The following is a 25894-nucleotide window of genomic DNA, read 5'->3' as shown; positions in this document are numbered from 1 at the left end:
AATGTGTCATACTCTGACAGGAGAGGAAACTTGCTGGGGACATTATGAGTCATGTGTCCAACCTATCTGATGTGAGCAAATGTCAAAATCTGGGTCTTCACCTCCCAGGGGATTCCTCTAACCACCTGGCAGGACTGCCCACGCTATTCCTCCTGCTAAAAGCTGTGCCATCTTGTTCACCTAATAAACAATTCATCAGGCAATACCAGGAATCAACTAGAGAGGGGACTGCAGCCTCATACCAGGCTTTAGAATCATCTTCTAGTTCAATTAGGATTTAATTATTTAGAGAAAGTAGAACAACTCTGGTAGAAATTCTTCACATTAAAGTACTCTGGCATCAGTTACCTTCAGGAAGAACTGGAACCGAGCTTAGACATGGGTCTTCCTCATCTGAAATCCCTGACAATTGATCCTTCTAGATTCTTATTTATCCTGAGGGTTTTGGGTTGTCTCTCATTAGAAATGTCATAAAATGTAATTGTTCATGAACCTGAATTTTTATTTGCTCTACTCCTTCTCTCTGTGGCATTTCCATCCACATCCTTCCAGGAAATGTATGGAGCTATCTGCTAAGATTAGCAACAAATGCTGAAAAAAGGATCTGTATTCATAAATGCGTAGGCTACTACCAAGACTTTTCAAGATGACTGTCATCTAATTAAATAATTCTTACCACCTTTGCAGCCAAAAGAGCAAGAGTGATTAACATTTTGGTTGACTTCTAGTTTTTTTCTGGATTTCCAGATACTACGTGATTTGTATGGCAAGCTGAGAAGCAAATTACAGAATCACAGAATGGCCTAGGTTGGAAGGGACTGCAGAGGTCATTTACTCCAACCTCCCCACCAAGGGCAGGGACACCTCTCAACTAGACTCGGCTGCTGAAGTCCTCATCCAACCCAGCTTTGAACACCCCCAGGAAGCAGGCATCTACAACCTACATGGGCAACCTGTTCCAGAGTCTCACCACCCTCATACTGAAGAACTACTGCCTCAGATCTAGACTAAACCTACTCTCCCTCAGCTTCAAACCATTCCCTTTGTCCTCTTGGTAGACACCCTTATTGAAAAGTCCCTCTGCAGCCTTCCTGCAGGTTCCCGTCAGGTACTGGAAGGCAGCTCTAAGGTTCCCCTGGAGTCTTCTCCAGGCTGAACAACTCCAGCTCCCTCAGCCTGTCCTCATAGCAGAATAAAATTGTTCTAACTGTAACTGTCATGGTCACATACAGTCCTTTCTTAGTATAAATAACATTTATTTATGTATTATACAAAGACAAGTAATTGGCAAGCCTGCATAAACATCTTTGTACTTACAGTGCCAGGTCGTGGGTATGGAATTCTGCCCTGATATGGAATCAGCTGGTGGTTTGGGCCCTCCTTGTGAGCAAATGGCCCATTGAACACAGTTTGGATGTCAGACAGGTGATACACACACACAGCTGAGCCTTTAAATATGGAGCTGGAATACAGTAGGGAAAAGTTAGTATTGCAGTCTACCGAATTTTGTATAGCTTTTCCATTACTTTACGTGACCCAATGATAAAGGAGACCTGTAAAATAATGTATTTTAAAACTTCTGTAGCATGGATTTAACACATTTTAAATCAGCTAATCTAGCTTCCTACCATAGTCCATTACTCCTTAAGACTTAACACCTTTTTGAACAGTGAACTGAAAAAAGAGGGTGGAAATTTTTTATTGGTTGAGTAAGAAAATTTCCTGATGGTGAATCAAAAAGAAATATAATCTGGTCCCTGTTAAATCAATGGCAAAAATATTGCTGACTTCAGTGAAGCAAGAGTTTTATAAACTTTGTACTGTCAAGCTCATCACAGGTTTCCATAACTCCCCACCAGTATATTAACCACAAGACCTCCATAAGTCTCCTAAAATACATGGCTAAAACACTAATCAAAATATCCAGTGCAATTACAATTGGTTAGACCATTACTACCAGCTGCCAGCTTTTCTAAGCAAAATGGAGACCGGTTGTGGCTGGAAAGGAATTACTCCTATACAGTCCTCAAATCCACCCACAAAAGACATCTTCCAAAGACCTCTTCAAGAGGGTTGAAATTTGGTGCTTTCTGAGGAGAACTGGGGGTGACCTCTGAGAAGGACATGTTTTTTTTAACTGCTCTGGGTTCAGCAATAGTCTGAGATGTTTTTAAACAGCACAAGCCTTGAATGGCCTCCAACACCCCATGATGTAGGGCACTAGGGGAATAATTTCCAGAATGATGCCAGGGCTGACTGCAGTGAATTTTATTTCTCTCATTGCATATAAGGTTTGAGATATTAATCTTAAAAAAGTGAAAAGTCCAGACAGTCTCAAATCTACCTGCTGTTAACTGTAGGATGAAAGTAATCCAGGTAACTATCTGTTTTCAATTGAAGAAGATGAAATATAATGTAGAAAAGCCTGAAAACATTATACATAGTGTCTAAAGAAGGAAAGTGCAATCCACATTGCTCTCAGCTATATATGGACTACTAGGAGAAATCTTTTAGATGGTTTATGGTATTTGTGGAAATTTTAGTAGGTATTAATAGGTTTTAGAGAAATGTATTTAGTCTATCCAGATGTTTTATGTTAGATTTACAGCAGATTATGCCATTAAAATATTTTGTTTCAATATTATTTGGTTTCTCTCTGCATGGTTTAGATAAAAATACTACTAGTTATTTGCTGAGATGTTTGTCTCTTGCTACTGTTATGAAGTGGAGGTCTACAGAGATGAAGATAAGGGAACTGTTAAGGACTAAAAATCCTTATGATCGCTGTATTTAACTAGGTAACACATTCAATCTATAGTTGAATAAGGAGAAAGAAAGCACAGATCCTGTGGTTTGTGATAACAGAAATACATGAATGTAAAAACTTGAAGAGAGAGAGCCAGGAAAAAGTGGTTTTCTCTTTGTTGTCACCTTATATGGTCCTGTGATTCAAACCTCATTTCCACTGCAAGAATACCAAGAGAATTAGGTAAAAGCGTTTCCAGTTTAGGCATGTTGCATCCACAACCTAATCACAAGTGTGGTTTTACTTCTAAACCTCAGCATTTGCTCTTTTTGTGCAATAGGAATCATAAAAAGTAGACAGCATCAGATGTTTACAACTTCAGGGATTTTTTTTTCTCCAATTAAATATAATAAAATCACATTTTCCTGGCTGATCCACAAATTGAGAAAGCAGATCCTTGGATCCACATTAAAAAAAATACCAGAAAAGTGTATCAGGAGAAAAATAAAATCATGCAAGCATTTTTTTCACTAGAAAGTGCCATTAAAGGAATTATTACTAGTAAGTTAAAAAACATGCTAAGTTGATAAAATAAAATAAATGAATTTTTCAAAAAAGCAGAAAACCTATTAGAAAGTAAAACCAGCTAAATAATACAGGATAGCATGGCAGGAATCAATAAATGGCAGCTATTTTTACTTTTTATACTACCACTGTGTGGTGAGGACAAGAGAAAAAGGTTCTGGTAAGACCCCACCTGGAGTACTGCTTCCAGCTCTGGAGCCCTCAACACAGGAAGAACACAGATCTGATGGAGCAGGTCCAGAGGAGGGCCACAAAAATGATCAGGGGGCTGGAACACCTCTGCTACAAGGACAGGCTGAAGGAGCTGGGGTTCTTCAGCCTGGAGAAGGCTCTGGGGAGACCTAACAGCAGCCTTCCAGTACCTGGAGGGGGCCTAGAAGGTGGATGCAGAAGGACTCTTTCCAAAGGTCGGCAGTAATAGGATGAGGGGCAATGTTTTAAGATGAGAGAAGAGGAGATTTAGATTGGATATTAGGAACAAGTTCTTGACCATGAGGGTGGTGGAACACTGGAAACCAAACCATTCTATAACTCTATAGCATAATGTGTTGGTCCATTTGTCAGTCTAGCTTTGTTTCAGCATGGTAAGACATACCTCGTACTTCCACTGCCCTCGGGAGCTTACTGAATGCTTTCTAAACTATGCAGTAAACGAATGCTACTGATTGATAACAGGGAGCTTAAAGCTGCAAGGAGGTGATCAAATGCCAGCTTATTTTTCATAGCCAACTGAAGCTGACATGGGTTATTTGCCATCTGTGCAATCATCTGCCAGTTGAGAGACTGGAAATGACTTGTATGAATTCATGTAAGAATTCCCAGTTTGATCCTTCAGGGTGCTGGATGTCCTTCAGGAGGTGTTAAGCACTCTCAGCTGCCACATGTGTTCACTATATTGAAGTCATTCAGTTTTTCAGTTCTGAATGGTAACAAGTGACCCTCTGCAGAAATGTTTTCCCAGTGCCAGCTGACAGTATGCAAGAGTTTGCTCCAAGCAGCACAGCTCTAACATGGATATCAACAGGAATGTTACTGTTACTCCTGATTGCAAATGATATCCAGAGCAAACATATAAAAAAGCACAGAACAGCCTTGACCCAAACCATCAGTTTTAGTTTCCTGCAGAAAACTAGGCAGTTCAGAAAGGTAAGGCTTTTTTCCAATTTTCATTTACCTTGATGTTGTAAAAATTCCATACACAAGCATTGTTCTGGGGTTATCTGTCTCTAAAAGAAACACATCCTCTGTAAGAAAGAAGACAAACAAACATTTTAATATTAATAACAACTTGATTTTCTAGTTCAATTTATTACCCTTATGAAAAGCCCCTCTCTTCAGCCTTCCTGTAGGATCCCTTCAGGTGTTGGAAGGCAGCTCTAAGGTTCCCCTGGAGTCTTCTCTTCTCCAGGCTGAACAACCCCAGCTTCCTCAGCCTATCCTCACAGCAGAGGGGTTCCAGCCCTTGGATCATCTTTGTGGCCCTCCTCTGGACTTGCTCCAAAGGCTCTGTGTCCACTTACCCATTCTCTTCCAAATATTAATTCTTTATTTATATAATTCCTTTATATAGTCAAAATTCATTACCCAGAGGGATTTATGAAGAATTTTTTTTTTTTCCTGTGCGAGTGGAATTTTGTTATGAAATTCTACATAACTAACATATCACTGTCTTGACTAAGGAGCTGGATGAACATCAGCAATTAAATAGGCATAGGATGCAATATTTAGATGAAACTTTTAAGGGATTTTTTTTTTGGACATACCTAATTCATCAAAGTATGTTTCTGTTCCATCTTCATCCATTACTGAGCACACAAGTCTTGCTTTCAAGAATGTTGTCCACTTGTTCACGAGACTACGCTGTCCACCTGTGTCATTCTGGAAAGGAACATTATTTTCAGAAAAAAAATTACAATACAGCTTAATTTTTTTACTGTGCTTTCCCACATTTTCCTCAGGTTGATTTGACTCATCCTCTAGAAAATTACCATGATAAGTTCAATACAAAAATAGATAGACCTAAATACTGCAGACACAGGAAAAAGAACAACATAGTTTTCCATGCAGAATTTCTGTGCTGGGCTAGCAGACTTGGGAGGCTTAGGCTGTTGATTTTGTGCAGAAGCAGTGTGTGTGGGTATGATTCCAAAGAACTGTGCAGGTTTGTATCACTCAATGGCACCTAGTGTGGAGGAGTCCATTCTATCTCCAAAAGGTCTGATAGTCCTGTAGGGAGATGTTTCTTCTAGTCCTGACAGCAGTATAGCTGCATCTGACCCAGTAAATCATGCTAGCCCATTAAGTAGATGCTATCAACTAAATTCAGAATTAATGTCTAGCTTGGGGCAAGCTAATTTTGCACTGTTGAGAGTCCTGCTAGCTTAGCCCAGGGCTAGCTTGGTCACAGCTAGCTCAATGATCATTCCATTTCTCTCCATTTCAAGGGGGAAACTGTAACTGCTAAACCAGATAGTGCAGCACATAGGAGATACCTCCTGCCTCATTCTGATGGAGAACACCTTAGATAAGAACAGTGTCTTCCAAATTGCAATACGTAGAAACGTAGAAGCTAGGCAAGTGTGATTTTGATGAAATACTATACAAGTTTCACTGGTGCTCCTGTTGATGGTGATCTGACCAGCGACCTATAAGGGATCTTTAGGGGAGTCTTTCTTGGCATGATTATACTGCTATGCTTGGCCAGTCTCAAAGGTGTTGAGATATAGATATGATGGTGTACAAGCCTACAAATATGACTGACTCAGATTTATTTTCATTGGCCTTGGGATTCTGCCACTGACTTCAGTGTAAGATTAAACAGGCTGAGGCCTTTCACAAATCACATGGCTTCAGTAACAATAACAAATACAGCCATAACAGTGTGAAACGTCTTGCAAAACACCCAAGAAGGCCTTTGGGCACCCACATGAAAATAAAGAAAGTGGAGATTATAAAAGAGATCACATGTCTCATATTGCCAGAGAAGGAGATTAACACAATCCCAAACATGCCCTCACACCCATGTACAACATCACAATTCTAAAGAAATTCTAAAGAAATAACGGATTAAAGATAGCAAATACAAAAATGACTCCAATTATCTTCCTGAGCCTTTCTAGAAGAAGGAATGAAGTAACCGTGCATTGATGATTTTACTCTTATTAAAAAAAAATCCATTTCACCAAAGATATTAATAGCTACTTCAATCAGTTTTCATCTATAGTTGATTACACACTTGAAAAAGGAAATAGAGACACTGAAGAACATTGTGATCATAAATTAATTACTGCATAGGAGCAGTCCCAAAGCCGAAATTTAATTTTCCTGTGCACATTTTTAAAGTTAGGCTCATACATACATCAATGCAGGAACTCAGAAAGTACAGTATTGGAAAAGCAATATCTGAAAATTAAATTAACCTGTTTAAATGCTTGGCTCTGATATTTTCCAAAAAGTGTGTTTGTGGGTGTGTGTGTGAAAGACTTCACTGTCTTATAATTTAGTTTTGCTAACCAAGGCATGTAACTCATTTTTAAAAGGACAGCACATTTGGAAATTCAGCACTGGTAACTTTTTGACTGAGTCAGAGAAATACAGCAAAAGATTGAGTCTCTGCATTTCTGTATTAGTATACGTATAGCCAGAGAGATATAACATGTTCAGACCTAGTTGTGTGCTAAGTAAACTCTTCCTAGTTATGAATGTGGAAGCTGAAATAGAAAATTTGTTTCCAATATGAATCAAAGGTTTTTCAATCATTTAGTCTTTTAGCTTCTTATGTCACACCAGCAGCTTGTCTCAACAGCCTGGAAAACAAAATAGTTCTTACTGGGCATATTCTTGCAATCATTGAATGAATTTGCTTTGTGCTGCCGCTGTTGTCTGTGAGTCTCTCTTTGAAGAAGAAGTAGATTTTGGCATCATTTGGGTCAGTACCATCTGGGATAACATGAGCATCCACAAAAATAGGTTCTGAAATGAAACAGTGTACAAAAGAGAAGAAACCAAAAGATTTATCAGTACAAACAATTAATGATTTGACAATTGCTGGCTGCTTCAAGGAAATGCTATATAAAGCATAAAGAGGTACTGCTGTGGCAGGTTAAGCTTTATGCTGTAGCCTCATGCTGATATATTCCAAATATCACCAGGTAAAGGGCTTCTTGCTGGCAGCCTGAAGTTTCTTTGCATTTTATCCGACAGCATATTTTCAGCAAAGTGATGCAAATGAAGCAGTAGTATTAGACCACTGCAAAGAAATCCATCAGGTGGAGAAACCTATGAGACTGGCTCATACAGTGAATTCTTTACAATTTGTATTTACACACATTACTTTGCGGTTCAACATCACAATTTCAGAGAAAAGCTCTTCAAAAGACAAGCTCTTCATTTGAAACAAAACAAAGAAGAATTCCTGTGAAATTCATTAGGAGCTTTGTTAAAACAAAGACATCTCACCACTCAACCACTTGGAGTTGTGTTGGTCAGTTCTCACTGCATTCCTCCTGGTCAGGCTCCGAAAAATGGCTGCATCTGTCCCCATGAAATCAATATACATGCCTGAAAAAAGCTCTTCATCTGCAGAGAATTGAAATGGAGGAGGAAAACCAAATGCATTGTTATTGCTTTTGGGAAATCTCTATTTTACTGATCTATTTTTACTTTAAACTTGTCAGCTCTTTCTTCACACAGGAGTCTATACAGATAAATATTGGGTCATGGGAATAGGGTTTCCCTGTGATTTACAAAGACAAAATCTAAAATACATAAGAATAATTAGATTTTTCTTAAAGACTTTAAGGAATTGCATAATTAAAAGCAACAACAGAACTGCATATGTGGTGAACCTTTCTTTGATAAGAAAAAAGTTTAGCTGCTCAACTTTCATTGCTAAGGATCACTGGAAACTCAGCCTAGTGTTATCAAAGAGAATCACATTCAATTTTTTTAAGTACACACTTCAAAAAGCTTTTTTGTTATGGGAGTAGACAAAATGACTGGGGTGAATTTATTGCTAGTGTCAACTGGCATAACATCAATTGCAGTCAATGGAACATTACCATTTTTTACCAGCAGTATTGTCAAGGCTGCCCCAGGCAGCCTCAAGATGACTTCAGTATTGCAGAGACCAGACAATTGTATTATTGAACTTTACACAGAGCAATATGGAGCAACAACTGTCGCCTTTTATGTACTTGGTTCTAAGGATAGGGTCTTGGACAGAATTAGGCATGCATCTCTTACATCAACAGAACTATGGACTTCTGTGTGGGCCTGAAAACTCAGACCATCAGTTAGGTTGTCTATCTGTGTTTGTGTGAGCCTGTGCACGTGCATAAATACACACGTATATAATTATAATTACACATACTATCATTTTCTACTCCATGAATTACAAGCAATTTCCACTGACTAATGACAATGAAACCCCAGAGAAGAAAACAGTAGCTAAAATAAACTCTCTCAGAGTGGGAGTGGTGGCCAAATACATTCCAGTACAGCTGGGCCCTTTGATTGATGTTTTTGTCTGAATTTCTGGACTACCCAGAGAGTGTGGTCAAGCTGGCAAGAGTCACAGGTTCAGAAGCACTTGAGGCTATTTTATGCACTGTGTGTGCATCAGTATGGAAGAATATTGGCTCATGAGAGAATTAAAACTGGAGATTTTGTCCTGCTGCTGTCTAGATCTCTAATCTAAACCCTGCAGAGCGGCCAGCAGCAACTCTTTTGCTCTCATTTCTCCCAGCAATGACAAGATTCATACACAGGGGATTTAAACAATGCTTTCACTGCATGTGTGTGAAGCATTTACTGCTTGAGTATGTATGCACTGACAGAATAATGTTAGGTATCTGTTGATTTATAACTGACTTTGTATATTTGCCTCATTGCCTCAATCCATCAGAGCTTTATTCATGTTATGAGATCAATTGGCTGAAAGAGATCACTAAACATTATGTACTGTCCTATGCCTATACATATATGGACACAATTTAACAATAGGACTACCAGACGTAATTTTAATCTATCAATTAATCATTAATATAGCAATATCATTAGTTATGTTTTAAGCATTCCTAGTGTCCGCTTGCTAATCATGTATCAGATGATACCTGTCAGCTCTGGTTCCTTTTGGTTAAGATTTAAGTTCTGCACAGCACTTGGATGCATAGCACTAGTTCATATTACTTCTCTGCTTACTGGGGGGAATTACTGAATTGATGAGGTATGACTGCTTTTATAAATATCTCAGAATCTTGGCAGGGAGAGACACATGCATCCTGCATATTAGTTATGTCAAGCTTCTTCAAAGTACATTTTTCATTGCTTTGATACAAAAGTGTCTTTGTACAAAGACAAATTGTACCGAGTTCAAATTTCTTTTTATAGCATCACTTTCCTCTGAAACATGAATCAGTTGTGCTGCTGTATTCCAGGCTGGTGATGCCCAAAACTGTCAAGAAATTGCATCTATATTTGAAAATGGTTCCTTTGTTGTGGAAGAGTTAGCCAGTCTGGCAGTATTTCCCATTTTCCGAAGTGAGGGGAAGGAATTCCTCCTGCAGAAGAATGCTCAAAGGAGAGTCCAGTACATGGGCTAAGTCCTCTCATTATAACTCAAGCTTAAAAAAATCATTCAAGCTTCATATTTTTGAACTGATTTGACTTTGTAGTAACAGAGAGAAAGTAAAAACATAATCTGTGGGGCTCTTAAAAAAGAATGTGATATTTGTGGAAAAATTTAAACTTTGTAGGTGAATCATGTCATGAATGGTCAGACTCTAGGGAAAGTCCTCCCTGAGATCGAGGAAGAGAATGTAAAATCTTCTAAGATGAACAAAACTGCCACAGATCTTTTGTAGAAAAAAAATTTGCTTATTGTATGTATTTCAGAAACAATGTGCTTTAATGGTGTTTCATAAAATCCAGAAGGAACAAGGAAAAGAAACTTTATTTTCAGTGACAGTTGATTCACTTAATCATACCAGATCAGTAATGAGTAACAATGGATTAATCTGTCATTGACTCTGAACAAACATTTTGTTTACACAGTAGACGTCTGCAAACACTGACCAGATAAAGATGACAGTGCAGCCAAGGTTCAGACAGGCAGCTAGGTTCCATTTACCTGTCTTCTAAAGGTGCTTTAGTTCACATATCTGTGAATGAAATTCTCCTTTTGTACTAAATAGATTTGCTATAAAGAATAAAATAATACTAATAAAAAGAAGCAATTTATATTCTGGACAGGCCATGTAGGACAGACTATATGACACTCCTCTTAAGCTCCATTAGACTCAAACTTCCAAGGAAGGAAATTTATTTCAGTGGAATATGAATAGCATAAACACCAGACATTGTTCCTCTGTAAACTCTCAGTGAAATATGCAGTACCTTCGTGCACTAACTTTCATGTGCTAAGAAAGCCTGAAGAATCTCTGCAATGGCTGTTCCCTTCATAGCCAAAAATATAGCAAGGAGTAGGCACATGTTGAAAAATCAAGACTTTGCCACTAGAAGTCTGCAAAATGTCTGGTTACATTAAGTATATATAACATGTCTCCTGGTTTTAAAATACAGCAATAAAAATGTTTTAGTGATGACTTTGCACAAAATGTATGGCCCTTATGAGTTTTAAGTTAGGGTGTGCAATAGGCATTGGAGCAATTTTTATATGGGGTATATCTCACAGACACCAATTCACAAGAATATTTGAGGTGTATCAGATGTATAATTTTCTGGCTTTTCAAACAGAAGGAAACTGCAAAATTGGCTGGGTGCAAAGCCAACTGAAGGATGAAGAGCCTTGCAATGGCTGGTAAGCTCTACAGCAGAGATGACAACAAAAATGAAATTCAAAGTTTTCAGGCTTTCTTTCCCTAGATACTCTGAGATTTTACAAATGATTAAATGAGACAGAAGTGCTGTCTAGGATGAACAAGGTCAGAAATTGTTCAAACATAAAATGCTAGACAGGGTAATTTAAAGTTGAAACTAATCCTGGGAAAAACATGTAAGCTGGAAAAAGGACAACCTTTTATTTTCTGTATCTCTCCCTTCTGACATCTTATGTCTGTGCTTCATTTGTACACCCATTTTTAGCTTCATGTAAACCTTGAAATGAGGATAGACCAAATCCTTGTGCTCATCAGCCTTGTGGGATGAATTCTGCATCCAGCTGATTTCAGGCACGCCTCAACCACACCACATAGAATATGAATTTATAGCTAAGTAACTTGAGGTGTCTTTACTTACTGATCATAACAGACACGGTGTTCACGTTAGGGTTGAAAGAACAGCGTCCCTTTCCTGATTCACACTTGGAGTCGATCTTGAAGACTTGTTCCTGCAATGTAGATTCATGTGTCACTTATAATTTCAAAACCTGTCAGATATAAAGCAATTTTTATGCTTGGCTGTGTCTAGCATTAGCAATGCTCAACTCTGCTGGGCACTTTTGCTGTACTATCCACAGCTTAACTTTCTTCTTCAGCAAGTCACCGTCTTTTCAGTTGACTTTTTCATTGGTACCCAGTTATTTTCAAGACTCAAATTATAAATCCAAGACACTGAAACAAAGAGTTCTCTGTAGCTCATATATACTTTGGAGAGGTTGACTGACCTCTGGAATAACATCTGTGGAGATTACTTTCATGTTTTTAAAGTTATTTATCATTTATTTGCTGACTACATGGTGACACACTAGTCTAAGGCACTATAATAAATCTTTTAAAACAAGAATATATATTAAATAAAAATCTTTTATGACAACTGTCATTTGGTGATAGTATAAATCATTAGATCTTTACTGAGCTATTAGATCTCCAAAATTCCCTAAGTCACATCCCCCCCCGCCCAGTACCATCTCTTGAATTATGCACAGAGCTCCAATGTTATAGTGATAGATGAAATCAGTATCTCTTACATAGCCTAACAAAAATTAAAATAAAGGTCTCTGATATCTAAGATATTCAATTAAGGGCAGCAACTCTTTGTAGTCCCTTTAACAATTAATATAAATCACAAGGCAATGGGGATGTCACAGAGATCACTCAGCACCTGTTTGGTGGCAGGAAACTGGAGACTCCACCAACCTGAAACACTCAACTAAAGCAGGAACTTTTCATATCCATTATGTTTATCTATTGTTTCAGAAAGAAACTCTTTAAAGAAGTATGAAGTTTCTAATATGATTGTGTTTGGGTTTTAAAAGTCATTTTACTTCTAGATTAATATGCAGCTTGATGTTATTCCATATTTTCTACATTATTATACCACTACTTACCAAATCAAAATGCCCATTAGTGCACTATTAAACTAGTTCCAGAGCTACAGTTGATTTTCATATATATTAAATCTACTCTTTAGTCTGTAATTAAATCACATAGTGATTACACTTCCTTCTGTTTGCATTTACTTTGACATTAAAATATATTTGGGTGACTAAGAATCATTACCAAAGTGTCATGTGTGCCAAGCAAGAAAATTAATTATGTTTTTAACCTCTGTTTCAGGGAAAAGGGCAACATTCTGCCTCACCAGTGAAACTGCCTTGGTTTTGTGAGGTTACGTGGAATTCTGGAGACAAAAGAGCAAAACAGGCCCAGTTCTTATGATTGTTGGATATGACTTTTGCTGCCAGGCTTTGTAGCTTCTAGAGAAAAACAGATGTGCTTTCTAAAGTATCTACTTTGCACATACAAACCCAGTCTTCTGTGCATAGAAAAAACTGTACTAAATTAAAGGTGGAATGATAAAAGCAGTGAAAACAATGAATTCTCACTAGTCCCATCAGGACTACATCGTTCTTCATTCTGCTCTATTAATTAGTCATGCGGTGGTCTATGCAATGAGTTCAGAAGGAAATGCTTGGTTTTAGACTGTTATGCTATTGTTGGCCTGTACAGTAATGGCTTTAAGTGTGAGACGCCTATAGTCACGGGTCTGACAGACTCCAGACGTCTGAAACAGAGTTTATTTAATCAATTGATCATAGGCATGTAGCTATACAGACAGGCTAAGTAAAGCCAGTTTTGCTCCTCCAAAACATGTATATTTATTTTTGACTTAAGAAATTTAACATCTTGCATCATCTGGAGATGTCATTTCCTGCCCTCCCCCTCTCCTTCCCAATCTCATTTACAAAACTTCTAAAATAATAAGATTCGGAGTTCTCTGGATTACAGTGCTACTACTTAGGCTGATAAAAAAATATAGCATTAATTAGAGACAAATTAGTTCCCTTTCCCTTTTTTAAATAGTTTGTCAACAAATAAGATGATGCTGAGGAAAGCTGACCCTTGTTTCAAAAGACATCAAAATAAGGTAATGCAGACTCCATTAACCAGAAGGATATGTTTACTTATTAAAATATTTCTGCTTGATTGTAGTTTTAAATTAAGGCCTATAAACCTACTTATTTACCAAAAGTCACTGACATCATCTCATGCAAACCTACCTGGAGAAACAATGATTTATCACCTCCTCAGCAACCTCTGCAGTAGTTTTGGGTGTTGGCCAGAATTCCCATCCCACTCCCAATGAAATCAGTGATGAATTTCCCAGAGTCTTATCAAGGAGCAAGCCCAGCTTTTAAAGCTGCTCTCACATGGCAAAACTCCAGGTAGCACGCTCTGATCTTCCTTCCCAACACATCTGATTCCACATTGTACAGGAAAATATACTGCACACCCCTGTGCCTGCAGACATGAATCTGACCCAAAAGCTACAGAGGTGCTAGGGTCTTGCTTAAGTGCTTTTTCCTTCTCCTTCTGGTTGCTTAATTTATTACCTATTGCATTTGCACATAAACAAACATTGCACTTTCAAATCAGCAAACTCGGACAACATACTTATGAAACATCTGGTACTTTGTAGATTGGAAATATACAAATGAAATGGAATATATAAAAACTGGAGAGCTACCTGGAGATAAGATTCACATCCTGGAAGATCTCACAGTGCTGAAAAAACTTACTGACTTCCTCCCAACAGACTCAAATTGTGCAGTATATGAAAGTTACCTGTACTGCAATATCGTCAAGCAGGTATTAAGCTGAAATCCAGCACACCTTCAAATACCTGAGCAGTTTGGCCACGGAAGGGATTCTCCCAGTAATCAGTAACACAGGGAAGTTATAAAAAGTGGACCACATAGTTTATGTTTTATCTAACTGTGTATTTCCTTTCAAGTATTTCTCAGCATTTGTAAAAAAAAAATAGTAAGAATAAATTCACCAGACAACGCTGAAGAAATGGTAGTATCAAATGTAGCCTAGGATTTGGTATGACTGAAATTTTGGACAACCATCATATTTGAGGCATAGCTTTTGATCATTACTTTGCTTCTAGCTGGTAATACAATCATGGAATCACAGAATCACAGAACGTTAGGGGTTGGAAGGGACCTTGAAAGATCATCCAGTCCAACCCCCCTGTCAGAGCAGGATGACTTAGAGCAGGTCACACAGGAACACATTCAGGCAGGTTTTGAAGGTCTCCAGTGAACGAGACTCCACGACCTCTCTGGGCAGCCTGTTCCAGTGCTCTGGCACCCTCACACTGAAACGTTTTTTCCTTATGTTCATGTAGAACCTCCTATGCTCCACCTTGAACACATTGCCCCTTGTCCTATCATTGTCCATCACTGAGAAGAGCCTGGCTCCGTCCCCGCAATGTTTGCCCTTCACATCTTTATAAACACGGATGAGATCAACCCTCAGTCTCCTCTTCTCTAAGCTATAGAGACCCAGATCCCTTAGCCTTTCCTCATAAGGGAGATGTTCCACTCCTTTCATCATCTTTGTGGCTTTGCACTCAGAAAACTACGGATCTTTCCTTTTTTTCTATTTAACATGGGTCAAAGAACTAACAAGGATCACTACTACATTTTTAATTTTCAATTTTTTTAGTTTTGCGGTGCATCTTCCTAGTGTTATGCAAAAATAAGTGGATAAAATGAAAGGAGACTTACTTCAGACCTGCGTCCTCTGTTGACATAGACACACACGGGGCTGAAGGCGCCGCTGCCACAGACATACAGATGTGTGCGATTGTATGACTGTATCACTCGCACAAAATTTCCACAGCCATGCTGCAGGGAATACAGAAAAAACTCGTTTCACATTGGCAAGTGTTATTTTAGAGCTGGTAACTCTAGGGAATAGACATGGTTTACAATCTTAACAGGATAATGAAAGCAGCTACTGAGTTTAGTAGTCTTTGGGTTTGAATAGCTGCAGACTTCTCTTTTCATTCCATTTTGTGTGATCTGGGCAGTGATAGGGCACTGTAGAGGAGTTATAAGGAGTGAACATGACTTTTCTGTTTCCTCATAGCAAGGTAGTTTTCATCCACAGGCTTCTCTGTACCTTGCGTGGGAAGAAGCAGGGCCTCTGCCAGAAAATAAGAAGTATTCACACAAAGTTTCCTTAAGGACACCTCCAAACCAGTCTCTTTTCCCCCCCAAATTATTTCATCATAGAATTGCTCCATTTGGAAAAGACCTCCATGACATAAAGCCCAAGTAATTACCGAAGACCACCATGGCCATTAAACCATGTCCTGAAGGTGAAAATAAATAAAAAGCAAAGTCCAAAATTCAGATCTCAATATTTGCATAAGCAATGTTTTCCCTAAACTTTAAAACTCTGAACAACACAAAGGAAGTCTGCAGCAAATTGTTTCTTCATATTGAAGATCAACAGTAACATCTTCAAATCAACACGAAAATTAAACTGGAATGTTAAGAACCATACAGTTTAACACCATCAGATGTACAGTTTTCTCATACCAGCATACATCTCTCTTCTCTTGCTCTTTCCTTTTTTGACTATGATCAAGTGTTAATGCATTTTAGGTTGAAAACTCATTTTTTTTTCTGAGTATTTTTTTCTTACTGAGATTCCAGAATTGTCTTCATACTCATTCATCCAAACCTTCACCAAAGACAACGAGTATTGCATGTGTTCTGTGAGCACAGGATCGGAAACTGTGTTGTCTGTCAACAGTTTAGCAGAGTGCACAGTTTATTTATATTTAAATGCACATTTTTGATTCAGCAGGAGCTGGTACCCTACTACAGCATCTGAAAACTGGTATAAAACTGTAGGTATCTCAAAGTTCATAGATGGAGTTTCTCTAGAAGGAAAATTAGATATCCTCAGTTAAATGTTAGCTCTATTAGAAAAATCCTTTAACCCAGTCAAAATACATTGTTTGTCTAAAGCTGAGGGTTATTCCCAAATGTTTCCATTTTCTTCTATCCAGCTATCTTAGTTTGGCTCCAAGATGTCTTGCTATTAAAATTGTGCTTTTCTTAGTAGTATTGCCAACCCACATTACAGCTAGAGAAAGGGCAGAAGTGAAGGTGTAGCACTACCTTATATATGCCAGAGAATAAAGTGATCTTTTCTAGAAGACTCCTAGATAAAGGATTTCGTGCTGAGAAAACTCATAATGAAAGGATGAGGACCAGGAAACAAGGAGCAGTACTGGTACATGGCAGTTGCTACTCTGCTTCAGTATCATGCCATGAGCTTTGCAAAGGGTCTATGGCAAGAACAGAGGTGTTTTTAGGTGAATGGTTTGTTTCTTTAGGGACAACCTTCTAAGGTAACCATCTGACACAAACTGTGTCTTCATGCCTATTCTCTGATGATTTACAGACAAGTAAGACAAGGTGGCTCAATACCAGCATTCCTGTATTTTAATCCTGTCTGGCAGAAAAATCATTTTATGATCTCTGAGTCTTTGCCCATCTCTCTACTGTTGAACTCTTGTTTTCAGATACTTAGCTGGGCATTGTTTTGTGGGAGTAATGGAAAGACATGTTCGGGGCATCCTCATCCCAATCAGCTGCTCAGCAGGCTCTTCAGCATCATCCCTAGGACCTATCTAGAAAAGTACTATTAATGAATTTGGCTTGTGACAAGAAAAAAAGGCAAAGCAGTAGACAGTGCATATGTTTTTCCATCTGTCAAAGTTTGAAGGTGTATTCTGTTTACACAGCTTATTTTATTTTATTTTATTTTTTTCATTAATAAATTCACTTTATACTTTGGCCTGCAGAACAGTTGAAAAGCAGAAAATCCCACTTCTTTCATTTTGCTTCTGGCTGCACTCAAGGTACTCTCACTTTATTGCCAAGTATGTAATTTGCATATATGTGCATGTGGATTATAACTTACTGTAGGATCTTTGCCAGCCATTTTGCACTCTTCAACCTTGTTTGCTGATGCTGGCCAGAAAATCTGCAAGAAAAAAAATATCTTGAAGAAATATACTTATTACATAATTTAAACAAAATATTTCACTTCCTAACTTATACCAATAAGCTAATACTTTGATATCTTTTACACCTTGATTATAAGCCAAAAATTATTTTCATTGATAAATGAAAACAACTTTCTGTCTTAGCATGCAGTAAATGAAAGGCCCAAGTCTTTGGCTGATATAAATTCATTTCATTAACTATTTTTAAAATAAGTAAATTTATTTACACTTCCTTCTTCTAAGTGATACTGTCAACATCATTGTTTAAATTATGTACATCTTTCATTTTTAGCTTCTACCAAATTTCTAAAAATTGTTCACACTAGAAACCAGAAAACCAAAATATTGAAAGAAGGGTTCTCATAAAAAAAAAAATTAGGTTTTAATACCAACAGTTTAGACTTTCTTATGATAAAGCACTTAAAATGCTAAGATTTCAAACTGGTTTCTGAATTTCTTTCTAAGATACCCTACACTAGAGACAGTTTTCCAACAAGCACCTCAGTGTCTGTTTATCTGATCTTTACTCAAACTCTGAAGTTCTTGGCCTACTTCCATTCCTTATTTTGATTTTGAAATAGAAAAGATATCCATTAAAAATCTCTCCCTAGAAATTTAGTAGGTGACAGAGACTGATAAACTTTAGCCTCAAGATAACATAAATAACAGCATTAAAAGCTCTCTGTGCATTTATATAAATATATATACACACACACACACACGTATATCTATGCAGAGATGTACGCATATATGTATATGTATACAGGATTTCTATAGAGACATAAGATTACCAAAGTGAATCTGTTATAAAAACAAAGAAAAGAACACAGGGAACTGCAGAGATTAATTCTTAGCCTAATAGTGGGTGGTCCATATTTTCTGTGATCACACACAATAATGGGTGCTTTTGTTTGCTGTTAATTTTTCTTTAGTCTCATTTTTCCAGGGCAGAATAGACTGTTGAAATGCCTCAGAGATTTATAATGCAGAATATGATTCATGCAATAGAGGCCTTCCTATCTAACCGAACTCAGCGCAGAATTAAACCCAACCTGCTAAGAGAATGTGTGATTGTTAAGTCTGAAGGACACGATGCCATCTAGAGGGACCCGGACAGCTTGGAGAGCTGGACTGAGGAGAATCTCATGAGATTCAATAAGGCAAAGTGTAAGGTCCCACACGTAGCTCCAGGCAATCCTAGATATCAATACATGCTGGGTGGTGATGAAATTGACAGAAGCCCTGGAAGCTGCTGGTGAATGAGAAGGTGGGCATGAGCCAACAATATGTGCTTGCAGGCCAGGAGGCCAATGGCATGAGAATCTCATAAGGGTCAATAAGGCAAAGTGTAAGGTCCTGAACTGAGGTCAGGGCAATCCCAGATATCAATAGAGGCTGGGAGACGATGGAATGGAGAGCAACCCTGCAAAAAACGACTTGGGGGTGCTGAACATGAGCCAACAGTGTGCACTTGCAACCCAGAATGCCAATGGCATCCTGGGCTGCATCAAAAGCAGCATGGCCAGCAGATGGGGAGAGGTGATTCTGCCACTTTGCTCTGGTGAGACCTAGAGTACTGTGTCCAGCTCTGGAGTTCTCAGCACAAAAAGGACATGGACCTGATGGAGTGGGTCCAGAGGAGGGCCACAAAAATCATCAGGGGTGCTGGAACACCTCTGCTAAGAGGACAGACTGAGGGAGCTGGAGTTGTTCAACCTGGAGAAGAGAAGGCTCCGGGCAGACCTAATAGTGGCCTGACAGTACCTAAAGGAGGCTACAAGAAGGCTGCAGAAATATTGTTTCCAAAGGCTTGTAGTGATAGGATGAGAGGCAGTGGTTTGAAATTAGAGAAGAATAGATTTAGATTGGATATTAGGAGTAAGTTCCTTATAGGAACTTAGGGTGCTGGAACACTGAAACAGGTTGCCCAGGGAGGTAATTGAGGCCCCATCCCTGGAGATATTCCAGGTCAGGCTGGACAAGGCTTTGAGCAACCTATCTTGTGGAGGATGTCCCTGCTGACTGCAGGGTGGTTGGACTAGGTGGCCTCTGGAGGTCCATTCCAACCCCAACCATTCTATGACCCTATGATTGTGCCTTGTGGGAGCACAGCAGTTCCCAAATAAGGATGCTGGTGAGACGGGAATTATTCAAAAAAGGTCACACAAGCTATTTCAGATCAAAGAAGACAGCTTCATTTCAGAGGAAGATTTCTGTACCATTAGGAGGAGGAAGGATGTGTTGACGCTGTTCCATGAGAGGCATTTAATTTAAATGTGTAAGTTAGACTTAGCCTCTCTCAACTCCCTGCACAATCAATTCAGGTAGACAGGCATGTCCAGAGGGTGATTCAGAGCAAAGCCTGCGCTTAGTCACCCTTCAGTGGAGCCTTTCTCTCTCTTGACACATTAAAAGCCTTGCCTCTTAAGAAAGGCATTTAACTTTGCTGCTGCAAGCTGGATATCTCTGCCCCTCAATGCTCCTGAGGTACAGTAATAAAGCCCATAGATTAAAGGCTTGGATGAATTCGGTAGAACAAGGTCTTTATGGTATACTTTAAGGCAGTGTTATAGCTGTGATAATCTAAAGATAGGCAGGGCTAAGTCCTTAGAGGGGTAGTAACAGTCTGGCTACTGGGCACAAAAGTACTTCTGTAGGCCACCTATTTTAAAAGCAGAGAAGCTAGATTTGAACTCACTGTGGAAATAAGAGAGGAATCCATGAAACAGTGTGTTTTAAACATTTGATAATTTGATTATTTTCATATACAAGCTGCCGACTACAGTTTTGAGGAGATGGAATACAGAGTTCTTAAAATATGAAATCTTTATACAGGTCATAATGTCCAAAACCACCCAAATGACGTGTTTCAGCTATCGAACCAAAGGGCAAGGGCTGACACAGACATAACAAAAGATTGGAAACTAGTTTGGTGATTAGACATCGGAGTGCAAAACAAAAATATATATAGTCAAAGGTTAAAGCAACTCTGTCCCTGTGGGTTTTTTTCCTGTGGGTGGAAAATGAAAATGAAGAACACTTCATTACAGGCTTTTTTTAAGAAGGTATCTCTGACTTAAGTCATGGAGAGGAGCAGAGACCATCAACTTATACAGGTTTTCCTTGTGAGGTGAACACATGCTGAATGCTGCTTCAAAACGAGCAAAGAGGTCAGTTTTTAAAGCACTTGAGGGGCAGCAATGCTAACAGCTTGTCCGTCTTGCATTACATATAAACCAAAGACCAATAACTCAATGAGGCGCAGGCCTGGAATTTTGCCTGCTGCAAAATAATAAAATACATTTTTTTTTGTCTTAAAAAGGAAAGCATGTGGTAAAGCAACCTTGGATTCTCAAAATAATTCTTGAACTTACGCTGAGAGGGTCCTGACTTATATTATTAATATTCAAAGACAGAATATGGTCTTTGCTGCCCACATAGATCCGATCCTGATCTTCATCCATTAACAATATCCTGTAATCCAGGGGACTGTGGGATATTCTGTGATACTCAGAGGTCTTAGTTTCTTGCAGCTCTGAAATTGTAAAGACATGAAGTTAGGTAAAGCAGTTTGGTTGCCTTTCACACTTCACCACTCCATTTCTTTTTCAATAAAGGCATCTTTGGACACAACTGGGTTAACGGTTAAGCTACAACAGATTTCCCTTTCCCACTTCGAATGTAATGCTTTTGTACATTAAATAGCTAGACATACATCATAAAAATCAAGCATTGCTGTTTTTCATTCATCTAATTAATTCTTATTTTAATGGCTATGATTATTTACAGCTTTGCCTCTGAGGGAAGACCATATATTAAATTATTCAATGTGTTCAATACATTTTGAAGTTTATGACAGCAGAAAATACACAAGATCAATACAACTACGTAAGAACAGTTTACTTTCTTTTCCTAATGGGTGACTTCACAAAAATAGGTTTTTATCATTTTCAAGGTCTTTTTTTTGTTGTTTTTCAGTTCTTCATTACCATGCATAACTTATTAAAAAAGAAAAGAATGTCTTCATAGAAGTCTGAGTGTGCCCATCTTGTTTATGGGATTCAGGCCAAATTATCAGAATTGCAGCTCTACTTTTCCACATAAAACTTTTTTCAATGAAGTGAAGTTATAAACATCCTTTGATCTCATTAATGAAGGATGCACAAGCTTCTGCAATGTATTACTTGCTGCCCTTGAGAAAGCTCAGCCTTCCTGTCTTTGCTTGGCCAATATGTTTTGGCCACCACTCAGATTATTTTTCTTTTCAGTAACATCAGAAAGAGTATTTCTGAAGAGCTGAGAATGGAAAAACAAAACTTTAATGATCAATTTGTCCTTATTCAAATATTTAACATGTAATTATGCTTTCTTACCTCATGAGTATTATTATTGGTTTGTGTTCTCTGCGATTCTAAAAGGGTGGAAAATGCACACTACATACGAAAACGAAGGCCTGCTATAATGTTTATTCAAAAATATAAGAACTGACTCCAGATCCCTTTTGCAAACTGCTTGCCACTGTTGCTGAAGCCTAGTTGTTGCTAAAAGTAAAGATTTTGCTCCTTGATTCCCTACAGAAAACAGTAGATATTTTAGTCAAAATTAGTAACCTAAGTTTTTGAGATTATGAGATTTACATGAGCTAATGACATTTTGGAAAACAAAACTCTCAGAAAAAAAAAAATCTAGGTATGTGCTCTGCTATGTGTGCCTAAAGTATGCACTACAATACATATAGTGTAAAGCATAAATTTTTCTCTGACAATTGCTTGGAGATCAGTTCTTGACAAGCTGTAGACAACATATAGGAAAAGGCTGCAGTCTTGGAACTTCGACATTTCTAGTAGAGATCTAATGATTGAAAGTACACTTATCAGAATACAATTTGCATTGATAAATATATGTAATTCCACTTTTTTATCATGATTGTTGAATAGTTTCACAGGAAGATAAATTATTTTCAGGTGCTGAAAGGTGTCATGTTTTGATTGACGTAGATCTGTGATTGCTTTCAGGAGCTAAGTGTTGTCTCTGTGCATTTGTTTATGGCACTATTAAAAAAATAACCAACAGTTTAAAAAAAATTTTCTCTGTAAGATTTTAACTAGAATTTTCAAAGGAATCTGGGAGACTCACCAGTATAGTGCCATTAAAATGCAGTCTCTTTGCCTGTTCTAAAATTTTCAGACTGTCCTCTCAGAACAAGCCTGAGAAACTAGTTCTCATGTCTTTTCCTGGTGGCCTTATTAACTTTACTGTAATATTTGGCAGCTGGGAGGTGAAACTGAACTGTCTCATAAATGTATATTTGATATACTAGGAAATCACTTCTAAAATGGGAGATGCATCAGATTCCCACACAGCACTGCATTGCACAGTGAGCACAGTGATTGCACAATAAAATGTCCCTCCTTATTGTTTCAGTGACTGACAAAGATTGGCAATGAATAAACCATGATTAGCATAAAAGATGATCGAGGTTGTGATAACTGTTTTTAAGCGGGAGGCAAAACTAGCTACAGAAATTTGATTTCCACAACTTTAATTTATTAAAATCCATTATTTTCCTGGACTTCTAACCTTTTTGCAATGGTATTATTCTTTCCAAGGCATCTCAAGGGTAATCTGTCTCCCTCATGCTGCTGCTGAGAAGAATAACTTATGACATATCACTAGACTACAAAAATGCAACACCATTCATAAGAGGAAGGAAAGTCCTGAAAGAAATGTTCTCATACAGATTTATAATTTTTTTTTCTTTCAGTGATGAAGCTTACAGTTTGTTAGCATCTTAGGGCTACTCAAGAAAGTGGGGAGGGAATTACATAAGTGATCAACTTTTCCTTTAACAAAATTTACCATATAGTCACCCAACAAAAATCACTTCTGAAAATATTTAAACATATTGAAATTTGGAAAAAAACCCTAAAACCTGGAAAGATGCTGTAAGGTCTTCCACACCCCTTCTCATCTCCGAAAGTTTTGGTAAAAAGTGGTGTAAACATTTCCTGATGATTAAATACAAAATGATGCAAACATTTACTGTCATGGTTTAACTCTAGCCAGCAATTAAGAGCCACACAGCCACTCCCTCCAGCAGTTTGGGAAGAGAAAAAAAAAAAAAAGAAAAAAAAAAAAAAGGTAAAACTGTTGGGTGGAGAGAAAGTCAGAAAAGGAAGAGAAAATAATGACAGAATATACAGAACAAGCAATGCACAATACAGTTGCTCACTACCTGCTGACCAGTGCCTGAACCACAGAGCCTTCCAGCCAGCTTCCCCAAGTTTATCTACTGAGCATGATGCCATAGGGAACACCCCTTTGGCTTGTTTGGCTCAGCTGTCCCACTTGTATGCCCTCCCAACTCTTTGTGCACCCCAGCTTCCTCACTGGCAGGGCAGTGTGAGAAGCTGCAAAGTCCTTGACTTCATATAGACACTGCTTAGCAACAAGCAAAATATCAGTGTGTTACCAATATTATTCTCACACCAAACCTCACACAGCAATGGGCCATCTACTAAGACAAAAATTAACTTTATTCCAGCAGAAACCAGGACACCTTTAAAGCAAATTCTATTCCATGCTTTGGGAATTTATTAACATTCACAGCATTAACATTTTTTAACATTCAAGGCAGTGAACCCTGCATGGAGAATAATGCTGCAGACAGCTCTCTGTGAATATTAATAATTTTGCTTGACAATAAAAAAAAAAAAAAAAGATGGTAATACATTCCATATGCAAATTACTGTCTTCCTTAATGATACAAGAAAAATCTTTGTTCGTCTTTTTTTCACCAGTCAGCAAATTTAGTTTTGGCTTCCCTCAAGGATAAAGCCAATATCAACTTGATCCCTAGTGTTAGAAATCTAATCTTAGAGAGGACATGTTATACAGCTCTTGTCCCTTTTAATGAAAACTGAAAGCTTCAGTAAACTCTCTCCTCAGAACTACTATTATTATTATTATATACATGCACATTTTGGAGATCCTAATGCCTGGGAGTTTTGTCTGTACACTGTGTACAGCTTATTGAGAGTACTGCAGTTTAACACTTTCTCTTTAATTATCCTTCTAATACACCACAAAAAGGTTAATGTAAGTATTATTTTTTAAAAGTTGTGTTCTGGCAGAAGAAATGACAAAATATTTGTGTAATATCTATTATTAACATCACAAAAGTCTTTGGAACACTCAAAACTCGTTGTGTTGACCAGGACAAAACAAATTACAGATATCACAGACTGGAATTCCAGGAAGGTGAAGATACTTCAACAGTCTGTTATACCCAAATCATCTAGTCTGCATAGGGGTACCTGAGCAAGATACACTCAACAGGTAGTCCTCTGAAAGTCCTCTTTAACTACTCTGCATCAACCTTTCATCACTCCTTAATTTGAATTCCCTGGTGTCACAACACAGAAAATACAGCCAGACTTTTCTGATGTAAGGAATATAACAAGCCCTAATGTGTAAGATAAGGCCATAATGTAAGTAACTTCCTCAGTAAGACACCTACTAATATAGATGTTTGATGCATTACTGAAACTAACAAGTTTTAGCAGGACCTTCCCAAAATGTGACTGTGACCATACCTAACCTCATTAATAAGAAGTTCAATAGAATCAAGAGATATCTTCACCTTGCAGAGTTTGGTAAGCTACAGCCATGGTATGCAAGCATCCCCAGCCTAATTTCAAAGCACTGAGTTTATCCACTGGTAAGGTGTGGATAAGCTATGATACATGAAAGAGTGCCTGCAGTTGCCTCTGCACTTTACAACCCTGGACTTCCAGGCTAGCAGTGCTTTTTTGAGCTCTGACAGGCTTTTAATTTAGGATTCCCTGTGGTAAAGTACAAGAAATAATATGTTTTCCTCCTCTTTCCTGCTGGCATAAAGATTGAGCTTCCAAAAGTTGTTTATGGGGAAGTTCAGAGCAGAAGACATTTGGCATATGTGCCTCAAAACAAGAATCACAGAATGATAGAATGTCTGGGGTTGGAACAGATATAACCAGGTGGGTTTGGAATGCCTCCAGAGAAGGAAACTCCACAGCCTCTCTGGGCAGCCTGTTCCAAGGCTCTGTCACCCTCACAGTGAAAAAGTTTTTTCTTGTGTTCACGTGGCATCTCCTCTGCTCCAGCTTGCATCTGTTGCCCCTTGTCCTGTCATTGGACATCACTGAGAAGAGCCTGGCTACATCTCCCCAAGCAACCTCTGCTGCCCAAATCAGCATGATTTTTATTTAATCTTAGTGACTTGGGAGTCAGGAATACAATGCTGTTTTC

The 25894-nt window shown here is 38.2% G+C and overlaps 1 protein-coding gene across 1 annotated transcript in view; it reads right to left on the bottom strand.

Moving 5' to 3' along the window:
* Nucleotides 1–25894, bottom strand: part of SEMA3C (semaphorin 3C) — a 112884-nt gene that overhangs the window by 25358 nt on the left and 61632 nt on the right. The window contains exons 2-10 of the mRNA XM_054399898.1: nt 20980–21140; nt 17521–17583; nt 15306–15425; nt 11588–11678; nt 7790–7909; nt 7161–7303; nt 5095–5209; nt 4506–4575; nt 1318–1462 (exon numbers count right to left, since the gene is read on the bottom strand). Of these exons, the coding sequence (XP_054255873.1) occupies nt 1318–1462; nt 4506–4575; nt 5095–5209; nt 7161–7303; nt 7790–7909; nt 11588–11678; nt 15306–15425; nt 17521–17583; nt 20980–21140 (1028 nt within the window). The remainder of the gene's footprint in view (nt 1–1317; nt 1463–4505; nt 4576–5094; nt 5210–7160; nt 7304–7789; nt 7910–11587; nt 11679–15305; nt 15426–17520; nt 17584–20979; nt 21141–25894) is intronic.

This window comes from Indicator indicator, chromosome 3, assembly GCF_027791375.1.
Source record: "Indicator indicator isolate 239-I01 chromosome 3, UM_Iind_1.1, whole genome shotgun sequence".
Taxonomy (NCBI): domain Eukaryota; kingdom Metazoa; phylum Chordata; class Aves; order Piciformes; family Indicatoridae; genus Indicator; species Indicator indicator.
This window is presented reverse-complemented; position numbering and strand designations above follow the sequence as displayed.